This window comes from Anastrepha ludens, chromosome 5 (genome assembly GCF_028408465.1).
Source record: "Anastrepha ludens isolate Willacy chromosome 5, idAnaLude1.1, whole genome shotgun sequence".
In the NCBI taxonomy this organism is placed as follows: domain Eukaryota; kingdom Metazoa; phylum Arthropoda; class Insecta; order Diptera; family Tephritidae; genus Anastrepha; species Anastrepha ludens.
Genome location: NC_071501.1, coordinates 94,464,930 through 94,479,433, shown reverse-complemented (window position 1 = coordinate 94,479,433; position 14,504 = coordinate 94,464,930). Strand labels below are relative to the sequence as shown.

At 37.8% G+C, this 14,504-nt stretch overlaps 1 protein-coding gene across 2 annotated transcripts; it reads right to left on the bottom strand.

The window, feature by feature from the left end:
• Positions 1-2,860: 2,860 nt before the first annotated feature.
• Positions 2,861-10,763, bottom strand: LOC128863884 (glyoxylate reductase/hydroxypyruvate reductase-like). Of its 2 annotated transcripts, none has more exons than XM_054103288.1 (5): positions 10,656-10,763; positions 7,843-8,245; positions 7,422-7,759; positions 7,221-7,346; positions 2,861-3,100 (listed from the first exon to the last, which is right to left on the bottom strand). In XM_054103288.1, exons 2-5 carry the CDS (start codon positions 8,238-8,240, stop codon positions 2,982-2,984), a joined length of 981 nt encoding a protein of 326 aa, XP_053959263.1. In that variant the 5' UTR covers positions 8,241-8,245; positions 10,656-10,763; the 3' UTR covers positions 2,861-2,981. The 2 variants fall into 2 exon arrangements, with proteins under 2 accessions (XP_053959263.1, XP_053959262.1); XM_054103287.1 differs by lacking the exon at positions 10,656-10,763 and adding an exon at positions 8,550-8,664.
• Positions 10,764-14,504: the final 3,741 nt, after the last annotated feature.

The following is a 14,504-nucleotide window of genomic DNA, read 5'->3' as shown; positions in this document are numbered from 1 at the left end:
AGTAAATTTCCACAGTTTAGAAGCGGTTTTCTGGCGCTTAACGATTCATGATGACTTACCAAACCTCAAGACCGTTTGCCATTCTCAGCTGTCAAACCATAGTTATCGATATCGATAGTTCTCATGCAGCTAACGAAAAACACCCTATACATGCCGTTTAATATTATCCCATAAAAAATTTATTTCGCAAGGCTTTTATAAGACTCCAGGCTTATGATTTTTTAATAACTTTTGTCTGTAAAAATACCGAAAGTGAAGTAGACAACAGGCAGAAGTCAAATTTGAGTTATTTTGGTGTTCTTTGGGCTGGATCAATCGCGTGAATTGTTCACAGATGGGCCTTGCCATGCATTGCAGAAATATTCGGTGAGTGTCTACACGATTGTGTAACATCAACAACCAACAACTCTGAAAGATTTGCGAGTCAACATTCAGCGCATTTTTGCCTGTGGGGCGGTTGACATAAAGACACACTTAGACCTTTCGCAGGTCCATTGTGATACCACTGGAGCTTATCCTTACCCTACGTTTTCCTTTTCAAACCATCCGGTAGCTTTAATAAACGAGCAGAGCTTCGTTAGTTTCAGATGGGCTATGTCCGCTACATCGGTTAAAAATGCTGTATCAAGAGTGCACAGCCTTCTCATAGCTAAGCTTTCACACTCACATAAAAGGTGTCTGACTGTTTCCTCTTCTTCTGTATTAAGACAGCTTTTACAGAAATCGAAGTACGGGAGTCCTAACCTTCTAGCGTGACTGCCTCTTAAACAATGACCAGTTAATACACCTATCATTTTTCATATAGCTTCTCTGTTAAATCTTAGCAAGATCTTCGATCGATTGCTGTTCCAGTTCGGCCATGTCTGTCTGCTTAGTTCGCATGTTGTGAGGTTTTGCCAGCTTGTATTTACCTTTTTGATGGTTTCCCTAACTATAAGTAAATTACAAGTGGCTATAGGCATGGGTATCAGCACTTTATCCGGTTCGAGATCGAGCGTTGTACCGGTTCGTGCAAGTTCATCTGCCTTGCAGTTCCCAGCTATATTCCTGTGGCCTGGCACCCAAATAAGGAGCACTTTGTAGCCTTTAGATACGTCATTTAGTAGTCGTAAAACATTCTAGAACTGTTTTTGACGAGTGCGTTTTTAATTCAAGCACTTTCATTCCCGCTTCACTGTCCGAGTAAATGAAGACTTCATTTGTGGATAATACTCTCGTTTTTATTTCTGTAAGTCCCTCTTTTATGGCAGTGACTTCCGCCTGAAATACACAGCAATGGTCAGGTAGACAAAATTATTGGCATACTCCGAGTTTATCGGAGTAAACCCCTCCACCTAATTTGTTGTCTAGTTTTGAGCCATCTGTATAGATGTTTATATCATTTTTCCTAACAATAAGCCTGTTATCCAATTCCTTTTTGGAGGGAAATACTGTGACGAAGGATTTATTTAAGTTGGTATCCTTGGTCTTACAGAAATCCGTTGTGCCAGGAATGCAGGGGAATTTTTCTAAAATTGAAGAGTCTCCTCCCGGGTTCGTTCTGTGTAGGCCGATTTCTCTTAGTCTGAGAGCTGCTTTGGTAGCTGTTTGCTTACCGAATTGCTCGATTGGTAAAATATTAAGCATAATATTTAGTGCACCTGTGGGTGTGGTCCTAAGGGCCCCGCAGATGCAAAGACTGGCCATTCTTTGTACATGTACCATAGTTCTTTTAATGTATAATTTATCTAAAGCCGGCCACCATACTGATATGCCGTATGTTAGGATTGGTCTGACAATTGCTGTGTAAAGCCAATATACGATAGATGGGGAGAGACCTTAGTCCTATCAGCTGTTTACAAGAGTATAGTGCTATTGTCGCCTTTTTTACTCTATCTTCGACATTTGCTTTCCAAGTTAGTTTTCGGTGTAGTATTAGACCTAAGTAGCGGGCCTCATCACTAAATGACAATGCCGTTCCACCTAGAGTCGGGGGAGCTATATTTGGAATTGTATGTTTCCTGGTAAATAGGATGAGTTCAGTGTTATTGGGGTTGACGCTTGTTTAGTAAATCTTGCATGACTTCTCTAAGTGTATTGGGAAATTTCCCTCTTACTGCCATTGCAACGACATCCGCATATGCTACGACGTGTTGTCCTCTCTCCTCTAGGCTCTTTAGCAAGGAGTTTAATGCCACCACCCATAGGAGAGTGGACGGCACATCGCCTTGAGGTGTTCCTCTGCTAACTTTTCTCTTGATCTCTGAGGTCCCTAGGGTTGCGATCACAAGTCTGCTCAAGAGCATGTTTTTGATGAACTCAACTAGAGCGCCAGAGATCCCGATATCCGTCAGTGCCTTTATTATGGTATCCGGTAGGATGTTGTTGAACGCGCCCTCGATATCAAGGAAGGCTACCAGTGTGAATTCTTTATTATAAATTGACTTCTCGATTTCTGTAACAAGTGAGTTAAGTGCTGTTTCAGTAGATTTGCCTGTGATTTGCCTCAGAAAAGTAATAAAAGATTGAAATCGTACCCGTCACAATAAATAAACTTTTCAATTAAGTCAATACCATGACCGTTAGATATTTATACATGAGTTCTTTTTTTCATTTCAAAAGCAATAATTTCGTTAAAAAAGCAACTTTAATAGGTTCATAATTTTAGTAGTATTAATTTTTTTACAAGCTCCAACCTTTTGCTTATTATGGAAATTACGGTAAATAAATAGTGCTGTTTCGATTTGTTTTCGCAAAATAAGTACAATAACTTCCGTTTTTCCAATTGCTGTAATTGCATAAAAGTTTGCTTAATTCACCTATTAATTACTTGAATATTCCACTCGTGCTGAGGCGAGAAAATTTATTTACAAACATGCAGTGTTTTTTAATGGATTTTTTTATTACAAAAAGGCATCATATTTTACACAGCTAAACATACATACACCCCAGCGGATTGCTATGGGAGCTTCATGGAAAAATGTCGTTTTATCCATAACCATTTAATAGGCGGGCGAGAGCATTGGTTCACCAGCCAGTCCCCGCAAAACGTTGTGCGCTGCTATGATAGACATATCGTCACGGGTGCGTTCGGTGGCCGAGCCCAAGTGAGGGAGAACAACTGAAAGGAGAAATGAAAGGGGATTAAAATAGTTGCTACTTACTTTTATTTTTTTCATCTCATAATAATAATTTCAACGTTCGATTGCACTATAAATATTGCTTTTGAAGATCTCGTAGGGTTGTGAGATAGCAAAGGGGTTTTTTACAAATTTATGTGTAATAAAAATAGTTAGTGTTTTGTTATGATTTTTTTTGATATTGCAAAGTTGTCACTTGTAGCTTCTTTAAGCCTGGAATTTCATTCATCGTCAAAACGTCAAGACTTGTTTTTGTTTTCAAACTTTCTCATGCTTTCAACGCTGGTTTTGCTTTAAATTAAAACGATGGTATGAAGGGTTCTACAATTTGAGACGACTCTTAATGGCAAATGATTGTTATGAGAAGGTTTTTATTGCAGAAGTGCACTCGGAGGCTTGCCATTGTCTGCCGAGGAGCGAACGTTTTAAAAAAAAAAAGTACTATCATTTAGATGTTTCATGCATGGAGACTGGAACCTATGCACTTCCGTATTACCTAATATAAAAGGCATGTGAGTATTAAATTAACAAATTTCATTCTAAAGACTTTCTCAACATTCAGGTGGATCATCAAAGGAAACTATGACATTCCCACCGCCAGTCGGTTTTACGCTAGCGGAACGACCCACATTTATTTCCGGCCAAGGACTATCACTTCATTCAGCACCTTGGCAAGTATTCATTTGAATCAGGGAACAATCGTCATATATTTCAGATGAAGAGCTTCAATTAGGAACCAATTGATAAGTTCGAGTGACTCCTGAAGTTGAATCCACATAATCGGTGCGACCCAGATTCGTATCCAGCTATGGACTGTCACACAAGCAGGGCTTCCCAAAACTTATTGCAAATGCTTTTTGCCCAAAACTTTGGAGAACAAGAAGAAACATATACAGATCCAGAGCCGAGCACATCTATTGGAGCAGACAATGGCCCTTATTATGAGCAACATTCGATCTTCGACTATAGTCGAAAGTGCTGATCGAACGAATTTTCATTTGGTATTATGGTGCTCATTTGTTGAAGAATAGGACTATATTGAATTTCGATCGCTCGACGCATTTACAATAGATAATTTTTTCCCAGCTGATACAGCAAATCAAAATAAAAGAAAAACCGATTGTGTTGAAATTCTTTGCTAACAACATTTTTAAAAGTTAAAAAAAGTATTTTTTGTGAAAATGAGTACAACGGAACTAGTGGAACTAGCTAGAAGTAGAAAACAGCTGAGAGGCGCATCCAACCCCCTAGAAATGGCTTCCACTGAGTAAGTTTAGTATTTTCAAAATGTGTTGACGTACTTAATATTACAGAAATTTCCTTACAGTTTTTTAAAGAACTTTAGATTATCTAAAGAGGCGTTTATGAACCTACTGTCCAGTACAGTACAAAACCAGTTGCAGCAGTGCACGCGAGCCAAGAGCTCTTCACTATTCTCCAAAAAATTTTTAATGTGTGTGCAGCTTTGCCCAACATTTGCTTGTTTTATAATGTTCTACTTCCGGATGAAGAGTTATCCGATGAGACCCTCAACGATGATGCTGAAGATATTGAAGTGGAGCCAAATAGCGGAGAAGCACAAAACATAAGAAATGAAATTTTTAGAATATTATAGAAAAATCTAAAAAGTATTAAATAGGTAGAAACCTGTACGCCACAGTTTCTGTTTTATTTTTGTTATAAATTTTCTTTATTAAATTATTCGTCATTCGAAAAAAATATGTATTTCAGTTCCTCTACGTATTTCAGCCCATACCTGCCAAGGGAAAATAAAAATGTATTTCTACAAACATCACAAAAAAAAAACCATTATTAACCTTAATCCATTTTGCTGCCGTTCTAACTGGTGGTCCCAATCAATTCAGCTCCTTTGTAAATTCCTCCCATTTTTTTGCTGCTTGTACTTTGGTGGAAATCCCTTTTGCGAATTGTGGATTCTCTTCCATTAATGCAACTAGCCTTTCTAATTGCTGTTTGGTACTCACGACTTTCGACCTGCATAATATTAACAAAATTAGTATATATTTATTATTTGGTTACTATAAAACAATAAATAATCGCAAACAACGTACATTTTAACAAGTTTTCCCACAATACGCTACACAATCGAAAGCAAAATTGCATTCGACTCTAAATTCGGTATACAACGAAAATTTCGATAGCGTTGCACCGCTCATAATACCAAATTGACATTCGATTTTCGATCTTCGACAACCAACGAATATCGAAGATCGAATGCAACTCATAATAGGGGCCAATGTTTAGGCAGGCATTAAACGACATTGGGAGTGTTGTTGTTGGAGCAGCATAAACATTCTCTATGCATTTACGCGGGTGCTCCTGGAGTGGCAGTCCTTGGCCAGATATCAACCTTCCTGAACTCCCGCCTGGGAATGCCGTCGTCCAAGTCCAATGGAGATCCTCAGCTGCCTGGGGGTACGGTACACTAGATAGAGCTAGTTTACTGGAGCAGCAGCTCTTGGTCGAGAAAACCCGATTTATTCCGGTAATGTAGAACCTAAACATATGTCCTGCATGTGAAGGCAGCCCTCATGACACTAACCACCTTTTCACATGATCCATCAAACCCACTCATCTAATATTCCTCTTCCTTTGGACCCAGCCCGTCGAAACAGCAAGTTTCCTGGGTCTACCGTTAGATGAGCTAGACGAAGACGATCGATGACTACACCGCACTGGCAGCGCGTGAAGAACTATTACAACAACAACAATAAAAATGGGCAGAGCTGTCAAAATACAGAGAAATCGTATTCGACACTCGTGCAAAGTCTCAAACATCTTTAGGAAAATATGGAAATTTATTGAGAAATATTAGAATTTGTTTGTGAAACGATCGTGGGCTGATCTTGTCCCAGTAAAGTCAGTTTGCCAAATTCTTTGAGTGCTGAAACTTTCATTTGTGAGGATGACCTGCAAAAACGTAATTGCGTCGGTATATTCTGATAAGCACTGGAAGTTCTATGGGCGTGGGGTTGTGAGAATGTTAGAGAGATCGTAGATGGTCATCAAAAACAAAAAAAAAAGGGAAATAAATAAATTGTAAAAGTTCTTTCATAGTTTGAAGAAATGGACTTTAAAAACATTTGAAAATTTGTTTAATTGCTGATAAAAAAAGGTAAATGGTGAAGTAATGTTATTTTAAATAAAAATTTAAAATAAAAGCACCAAGATACTATCAATTCTGCTTCAAATGTTTTTCATGTGTTTATCTGCTAATGGGAGCACATAGAACACGTGTGAGGTTTTCCTCAAATGACTACTGTTAAACACTTTCTCCGCCACTGTCCGGCTCTTGCCAGAACGTGATATGGCTGTCTGAACTCTTACTTCTTTGGATGTCTAGCAGATTTTGAATCGGCAGCCATCCACATTTATTTATCAGCTATCCGAGAGATGAAGCGGTTTCATCACTTAAAATTTAGAAGTAGAGGGAGAACATGAGTCGAGATTAGTGGTATCATCAATGGGCTTTCAGATCTAAGTGGGCTCCCTTTTCTCCCTTATGGAGAGTGGTAAGTGCCGGAAACTAATCTAAACTTATCTGCTAATGAAGTATTCGAACTAAAATTTCGTACCATATTTTATATAAGTTGGGTTAGGTTGGACTTGGTTGATCCTGTAGGTCACACATGGACTAGAAATTGATCCGTAGTGGAGGGTTTAGGAACTTTATGTTTTATCTTTAAAACATCCTTTAGATAATTTGCTTAGGATGCTAATTTTTTGATCTGGCACATTTTCTAATGTTGAAAATGATGCAGAACCTCAGCAGTTTATTCGTGCTTTGCTAAGTACAGGGCAATGGCAGTGTAGCTGTTTCAGAGTTCCTATTGCATTGACTTCGTTACATGTTGTGCATGCATCGTTCTGCACTAGCTTTAGTTTGGTCGTATACGATGGTGTGAAACAGTGTCCCGTCAGTATCCCCACGACAACAGGGCTTAAAATATCATGAGATCGAAGAGCAAACCTTCAATAAATCTAAAATCTAAAAATCTAATCTAAAGTCAATTAGGTCAAAAGTGTCACAACTCTTGGCTCCTGGCCTTTAACTACTCATTCCCACTCATTTGAACTCACCGAGGTTTGGTAGACTCAAAATCGGATCAGTGGGGGGCAGTGGTTCAGGTGTCATCACATCCAAACCGGCAGCAAATATTTGATTTGTTTTCAAAGCTTCATACAAATCTGGCTGATTCACAATACCTACAAATGCGATAAGATGTCTGTGTATTAGTACTAAATACCTTTGCCTGTATGTAAGCACTGCTCGGCACTCACCTCCACGTCCAATATTCACCAGCACGGCAGTCTTCTTCATTTTACCAAAAGCGGTGGCATTGAAAACACCAGCAGTGTCCTTGGTCAAAGGCGCCGCAATAACTACGAAATCACTTTCGGCCAGCATCGTGTCGAAATCGGCTTTTTTGGCATTGTATTCTTGCTCAATTTCAGGCGCCACCCGACGACGTGTCGTATAGAGTATGCTATCAATGTCAAAGCCCTTCAGACGCTTGGCGATGTTTTGTGCAATACCTCCAAAACCATAGAAACCCACTACGGAGTCGCGCAAATCGCGGCCCAACATCCAATTGAGATGGAAGTCCTCCCAGGTGTCACTAAAGGCGGTTAAGAAAGTTAGAAATGAAATTTATATTGCAATTTATGTATTTCTATAACAGCACAAAATGATAATACTTACGTTTCAATCTTCACCCGTCCTTCGTGGAAGCGACGCGCTGCCGCCAGCAATAAACCAACCGCTACATCTGCCACCGCTTCATTGAGCACGACGGGCGTGTGGCCGAGTGGTATCTTACGGCGCTTAATTTCCTGCACATCCACGTAATCTATGCCCGCCGACATGGTGGAAATCGATTTCAGTTGCGGTCCAACCGCATCCAATACTTCGGCATTAAGCGGTTCATAGCTGCGCCAAAAGAGTGCGTCTACACCTTTAGCTTTCTCTAAAATCTCTGAACGCAAAGACGGCAAACTCTGCACTACGGTCACCTCACAGTCGCGTGACAACAGGTCCATGACAGCTTGTGGCAGTTCTGGGTGTGTTACTAAAATTTTAAATTTCTTTTCGCCGGACATTTTACCTGTGTGCGTGCGCGGGGGATGTGGGAATGATGGCGACGATGCGTAGTATGCCGATGGTGAATAGAAAAATATATAAGTTTTTTGTATGCATTTTGTGGTTAAGGGAGTTAAGGATCAAGCACAACAAAAAAAGTATAAAAAGAAAAATTCTATTCTAGCCAAAACTAAGAGTTAAGCGCAAACAAATTTAAATGTTCTTTATATTCTCGAGTCTTAAAGCAAACTAAAACTAAGCGTATAGCTTCAAAATGTTGTTCTTTCTTAAAAACCGGATTTTCAGTTAATCCGCGCTCACTCACTCACAAGTCGCTCTCAGCTCTTTCGTTGAAGTCGTCATACGAATGGAGGATACTTTCTGCAGAATTCTTGCGCCCAATAGGCGGCTCTGCTGCGAGCCAAACATCACAATTTTATTTAGCCTCTAAGTGCATTTGGGCTACTAGCAGTTGTAGGCGATCACTCAATCTTGCCAATAGGTGTGGGTGTGTGTGCCTCTCGCAAGCTTTTGCCTGTCAATTTTTGCACCTCTCTCATTCACGACGATAAGAATCAAACTCTTTGCTCTCTGGTCGCTTCTATATTTACCCAACGAGTTTGTGTATTTTTGAGTGAGAAGTGAGAATAAAAGTTTTCATATGTAAGCATAAGCCAAGGCACGTGTGCGTTGGGGTAAGTCATGATTCAATGATAAAAGATTTGCTCAGTAAGCAGCTTTCTCGTTCTGTCTTGACAAATGGGCTCCCTTAGCAAGACATTGGGATGCTAGCTCTAGAAATTTTGAAAGAAAGTGGAGGAAAAGTAAAATTTGTAGAAAAAGCATTTCATTTTCTAAATGGTCTGCTTACGAGCAGCCACTCGCTCAAGAGTTTTTATCGGTATGTTCAGGACTATGGTAGTATGACATGGAATACATACCGCTTAAGTTAGGACATGATAGACTATTTGACATAATCCAAGATCGATGAGTGGAGAGTTTACAAAGCTTTATTTCTTGTGATGTGTTGATTTAGAAGGAATTCATGTTTTGCTAGCATTTCCCAAAGAATTACGACAGGGAGAATAATTGGATAGTCCCGACGCGACCGATAGCATTGCATACTTCATTATAAAAAGTTAGGATTGACGGAGCTTGTTTCCAAATAGCCCACCTTACCATGAATGAATGAAGTGTCCAGAAGAGGCTTAGTAGAGCACAGTACCAGAATGAAAAAGCTACTTATAAAAAACCATCTGCCAGAACCGTCTTAAAACTGTAGGTCCTTCCAAACACCTAACATAATTGTACGTGCCAATTGTTTATTTATTTTTAACAAAATAGTTTCATATTGGCTAAGCTTCGCAACTTCGCGATCGCTTTTAAATTTAATAATAAATTCACAAAATAAAATCTTGGATTAAGTGAAATAATTTCTTGTTTTAATATTTGACGCAATTTCCGCTTATAACTTCTGTTTGTACCGTTATTTACATTCAAATATTAATTAAAATTAATTTTTTAAAGCGTTCGCAGTTTATTTCCATTTAAGCAAGAAAATACTTTTTTGCTACCATTTTTACCAAAAAGGGTTTAATTTGTTCCACTTTATTCACATTTTTAAATACAACCTTTTGTAAGGGAGTGTCAAAAATCGAATGTCACTAGTGAGCGAACCTTTAATAATTGAATCATGGGGGTAAGTGAAGAAATTACACAGAAATTTTGAATTTTCATTTCATACATAAATAAAAATTAATATTGACAGCTAGTACTCGTTCTTGTATTAGTTTTAGTATTATATATTAATTCTAATAAATAAATAAATTAATAAATAAAATAATATTGACAAATTTTGGAAGGTGGCTTGGCATTAAACAAAAAAAAATCATTTTGCTCTTTTCTGTTTGGGACGCAATTTACTTTTTATTACAAATTTGGAATTATTTTGAGACAGTTCGTTTTTCAAGAAAAAGTTAAGAATGTTGGGCCACCGCTCAAATGTATTTTAATTATCCTTGCAATGCCTTCATAACATTTTCTTACACTTCTATGACTTTTTGAGATATTGGCTATTGCATGAATAGAAAATTTTAGGTCTTTTCAACAGATTTTTCTTATTTCTGGTAGTTTAACTTTAGCGCGCTTGAAATCGATATACGAAATACCAGTAAGCAGCTGGAATGTATAGCTTTTCGGTTATTTGAAAACTGAACAATTCGTAGACTTTGCTTAAGGGTATCCAAAAAAAACTTTGCCGATTTTCAATTTCATATTACACTTTCTTCACTTTTAATATTATTTTTGTGTTAATTGTATACAAAATTATGTTTTTAACAATTTTTTCGATTTGCAGATAATTTTCGTTCCCGCCCCCCGCACTCAAAGTTTAAAAGCTTCATGCGCTCGCTTCAAGTTAACACTTTCGCACTCACCGATTTAATCTGTGCTTTTGTTTTATTTCTTCCAAATATTTTTCTTCAACACAACTGCCTGCCCAACCCACTTTGCGCTTGCACGTCTAGCGTTCTACTAAATAAATTTGTCAAAACCTAGTAAGTTTATAATCAAATCGGTTCAAATGTTTCACAAACATTAACTGCTGGAGGTAAGAGTAGTTGCCAATTAGGAATAACTACGTACACGTACAATAAATATGTATGTATGTATATGTGCATACACGTATTGTGTGATAAGTCATTATCCCGATTAAAATCATATTTAGGAGAGGATTTTTTTCACTTTGAAATTTTTGGTAGATGTATCTAGCATAAGTGCAGATTGTTCCGTCATTCGGTAAGGGGATTCACGCATTTGCGTAAAGTGAGTCAAGTGATTTTCCTCTTAACCCAGCAGCTAAAGCTACTAGTTCTGAACTACGCCACAACCAGTTTGTCTTGCAGCTAATGAAATTCTTCTTCTATCTTTCTTCAATGCTGGCAAAAGGTAGATACTTTTGAAATGCCAACGTTCTCAGAAATGTTAATTGTCAACCTAAATATCCGCTTTTTCAAAACCTCGAAGAACTAAATAGTTTAGACATAAACAACCTTATAAGTTTTCTCAATCGCACAGACTGGATATAGTCGTGAAAGAATCACCGTATAACTTGTTGGCAGCGAGAAGGTGGGAATAAAATGGTGCGGAAACACAAATTGGATTATTGGTAAATCACCACTTGCACCAACCACCCAACCAGCTTTGTGTATCAGCATTACCCAGTTAACGAACCAATCAGCCTCTGCCTAAGTGCCATAACAGTTACTAAATTACTTAGTCTCTGCAATAAATTCTATTCCAGTGGATGGACCAGTCCAAAAGCTATAGTCTGATTTGTGGCGAAAAATGACAGTTCAATTTTAAACAAGTTGAAAAAGTCAATCAAAATTGATAAAGGAAGCGCTTCTAAATTATTTCATTATGAATTAAATAAAATATTGTGCAAAAATTTTGCTAACCTTGAAATTTATTGTTTGACTTAAAATTGTTTTATTTTAAAAAATGTCATAATACAAAACGTTAATTGTGCTGAAACTAAATAAAAACAAAAAAATACTAAAATTCAAAAAAATTGGAAAGCATAACAAACACAACAAGCGAGTGTCGTTTGAAAATTCCGTGCAAAGTTCGAGAGATGGCACTGCAAGCCCGTTTAGTGGGGGTGAAAAGTCCCGTCCCTAACAAAGAATACTCGTTTTTTTTGTTGTTCAAAATTAGCTTTATTCATCAACATAATTTCCATCAAGCACAACGCAATCATTCCATCGCCACTCTAACATTTCAATACCACTTTTGTAGAACGATCATCTTTTGGCTCAAAATAGGTCTCAGTTTGAGCGATAACCTCTTCATTCGAACGAAATTTCTTACCGGCGAGCAATTTTTTTAGGTTTGCGAACAGTCAGTAGACGCTGATAGCCAAATCTGGTGAATGTGGTGGTGGATTGGGCAGCAATTCGAAGTTAAATTTATGTAGTTTTGCCATTTGCTTAGAATCATGAACACGTTCTTGTTTTGGTTCATCAGTGAGCAAACGCGGCACCCACTTTGAACAGATCTGTCTCATAGTCAAATGCTCTTGCAATATAGAACCAATACGTTCTTTTGATATTCTAGTAGCATCTCTTGAAATCACGCGCACCAAAACACTTTGTGTTTGGCAATCATTTGAATCGAGGAAGTCGAGTGAATTTCCTTATCTATCACGACAACGCACCAGCTTACGCCTCAACAGTTGTGTCGCAAAATTAATGGAAATAGAGTTGTAAATCGTTTCACATTCCCTCTATTCTCTAGATATGACTCCCTCAGACTACTATTTGCTCCCCAATTTAATGAAATGGCTGACACGAAAAAAATGTTATTCAAACAAGGAGCTGATTGCAGAAACGAGTGACTATTTTTCAGACTTGGCTAAATTCTATTATTCGGAAGGGACAAACAAACTATTGCAGCGTAGGACGAAATGTAAACTATAAGCAGAAGACTATCTGGAAAAATTAAAAAGGTTTACCCCAAACAATTAAGTAGTTTTTATTTTTGCATAGGCGTTTCAAATGACCCTCTCATTTTTTTCTTCTTGTGTATAAATAAAGCTGTATTGTTCATTTTGCAACTAGTAGAATTTTACCCACTCTCGAACTAGTATGAACTCCTCTATCAAAGCTTAGTTTAAGAGTTAGAATATTTGCTGTGTGACTTCAGCTTTTTACTGCTGGGAAACAACTAAAAGAGACCGATTTAATTTGTGTTGCGAAAGGATTACAGACTTAGCAAATACTCGTACATAATTTTTGTACGTTGTAAATTAAGAGAGCAAAGTGACAGTTCGATACCCGAGAGACGCTTATCTTGTGCTAAATAAATTTCAAACATATAAATTTATTTTTGTGGCATCTGTTCTTTAGTGCCCTTCTTTACTTCTGCCGGTTTTCAAATTTACAGTTTATAGTCAGAAATGATAAAAGGGGCAAATTTAGCAACAAAAACACCTTTTCTTTCAAATAACCTCAAAGAAAGAAGTCCAACCTTGTCAAATCACATGATCTTGGCGACCAATTGACATCGCCGCGACGTGAGATTATTCGGCCATCAAATTTTTCGCGCAAAAGAGCCATTGTTTCGTTAGCTGTGTGACAAGTGGCACCGTCCTGTTGAAACCACATATCGTCCACATTCATACCTTCCACTTCGGGCGATAAAAGGCTCGTTATCGTTTCACGATAGCGAACACTATTCACAGTAACTGCCTGGCTGGCTTCATTTCGGAAAAAATATGGCCCAATGATGCCGACGGCCCATTAACCGCACCAAACAATCACTCTTTGTAGGCGCATTGGTTTTTCGGCAATCACTCTTGGATTGTCATTCGCCCAAATGCGGCAATTCTGCTTATTAACGAATCCACTGAGGTGAAAATGCGCCTTATCACTGAAGATGATTTTCTTCACGAAGTACGCGATATGCATTTCGATTTGAACGCCGGTTTTCATAATAAGCCTGAATGACTTTAACGCGTTGCTCGATTGTGTATCTTTCCATGGTTCAAATTGAATTAGTCTGAAATTGAAAAATGTCAAATGAAATGCAGAAAAAAAACTTGACGTTTAGGTGTGGTTCGCCCCTTAAAATTTAACCACCCTTTATAAAGCATATTTTTGGTGTTTTGGTATGGTTCTTGGCCAACACAAAATTTGTGGAACAAATTCAGCTGAGAAGTAAATTTCTATCTGTTTTTGCAAGGATGACAAATTTCCTGTTTGTTAATTTTTGGTTTTTTCTTCGGTTTGGGAGAGAATTTTCGCTACGCTCCTGTTTTGGGTGGATGGCTGGTGACGGCCTATTTTGTTATCGAACAAAACTAATATATTTGTATGTACTTATAATATAAATTTATAAAATTGGATAATATAAATATTTCGGTAACAAATTTGCTACTATGTGTAGATATCGCGTTTGAAAGATATTATTTTCAGGCTCATTTTGAAATTCATATTAGGTCTGTTAAGGGGTTACCTAAGTTTCGTCGGGTAAAAAGAGGCCTATTTTCAATATTTTTTTTTTCTATGTAAACAATTATTCATTTAATTCAAACTTTTTTCTGTCTTATACAAGTTAACACATTCAGCGTTGAAAACAGAGAAAATGGTTGTAGCCACGTATCATGGATCATACTGTGAACATATCACTAAGTTGTGTCTCACGGATAAACGAGACTACACGCGCTACTATAAAGTGATGATGATGCATTAACCAAACTAAGGAATTTTCCCAGCACATGCAGA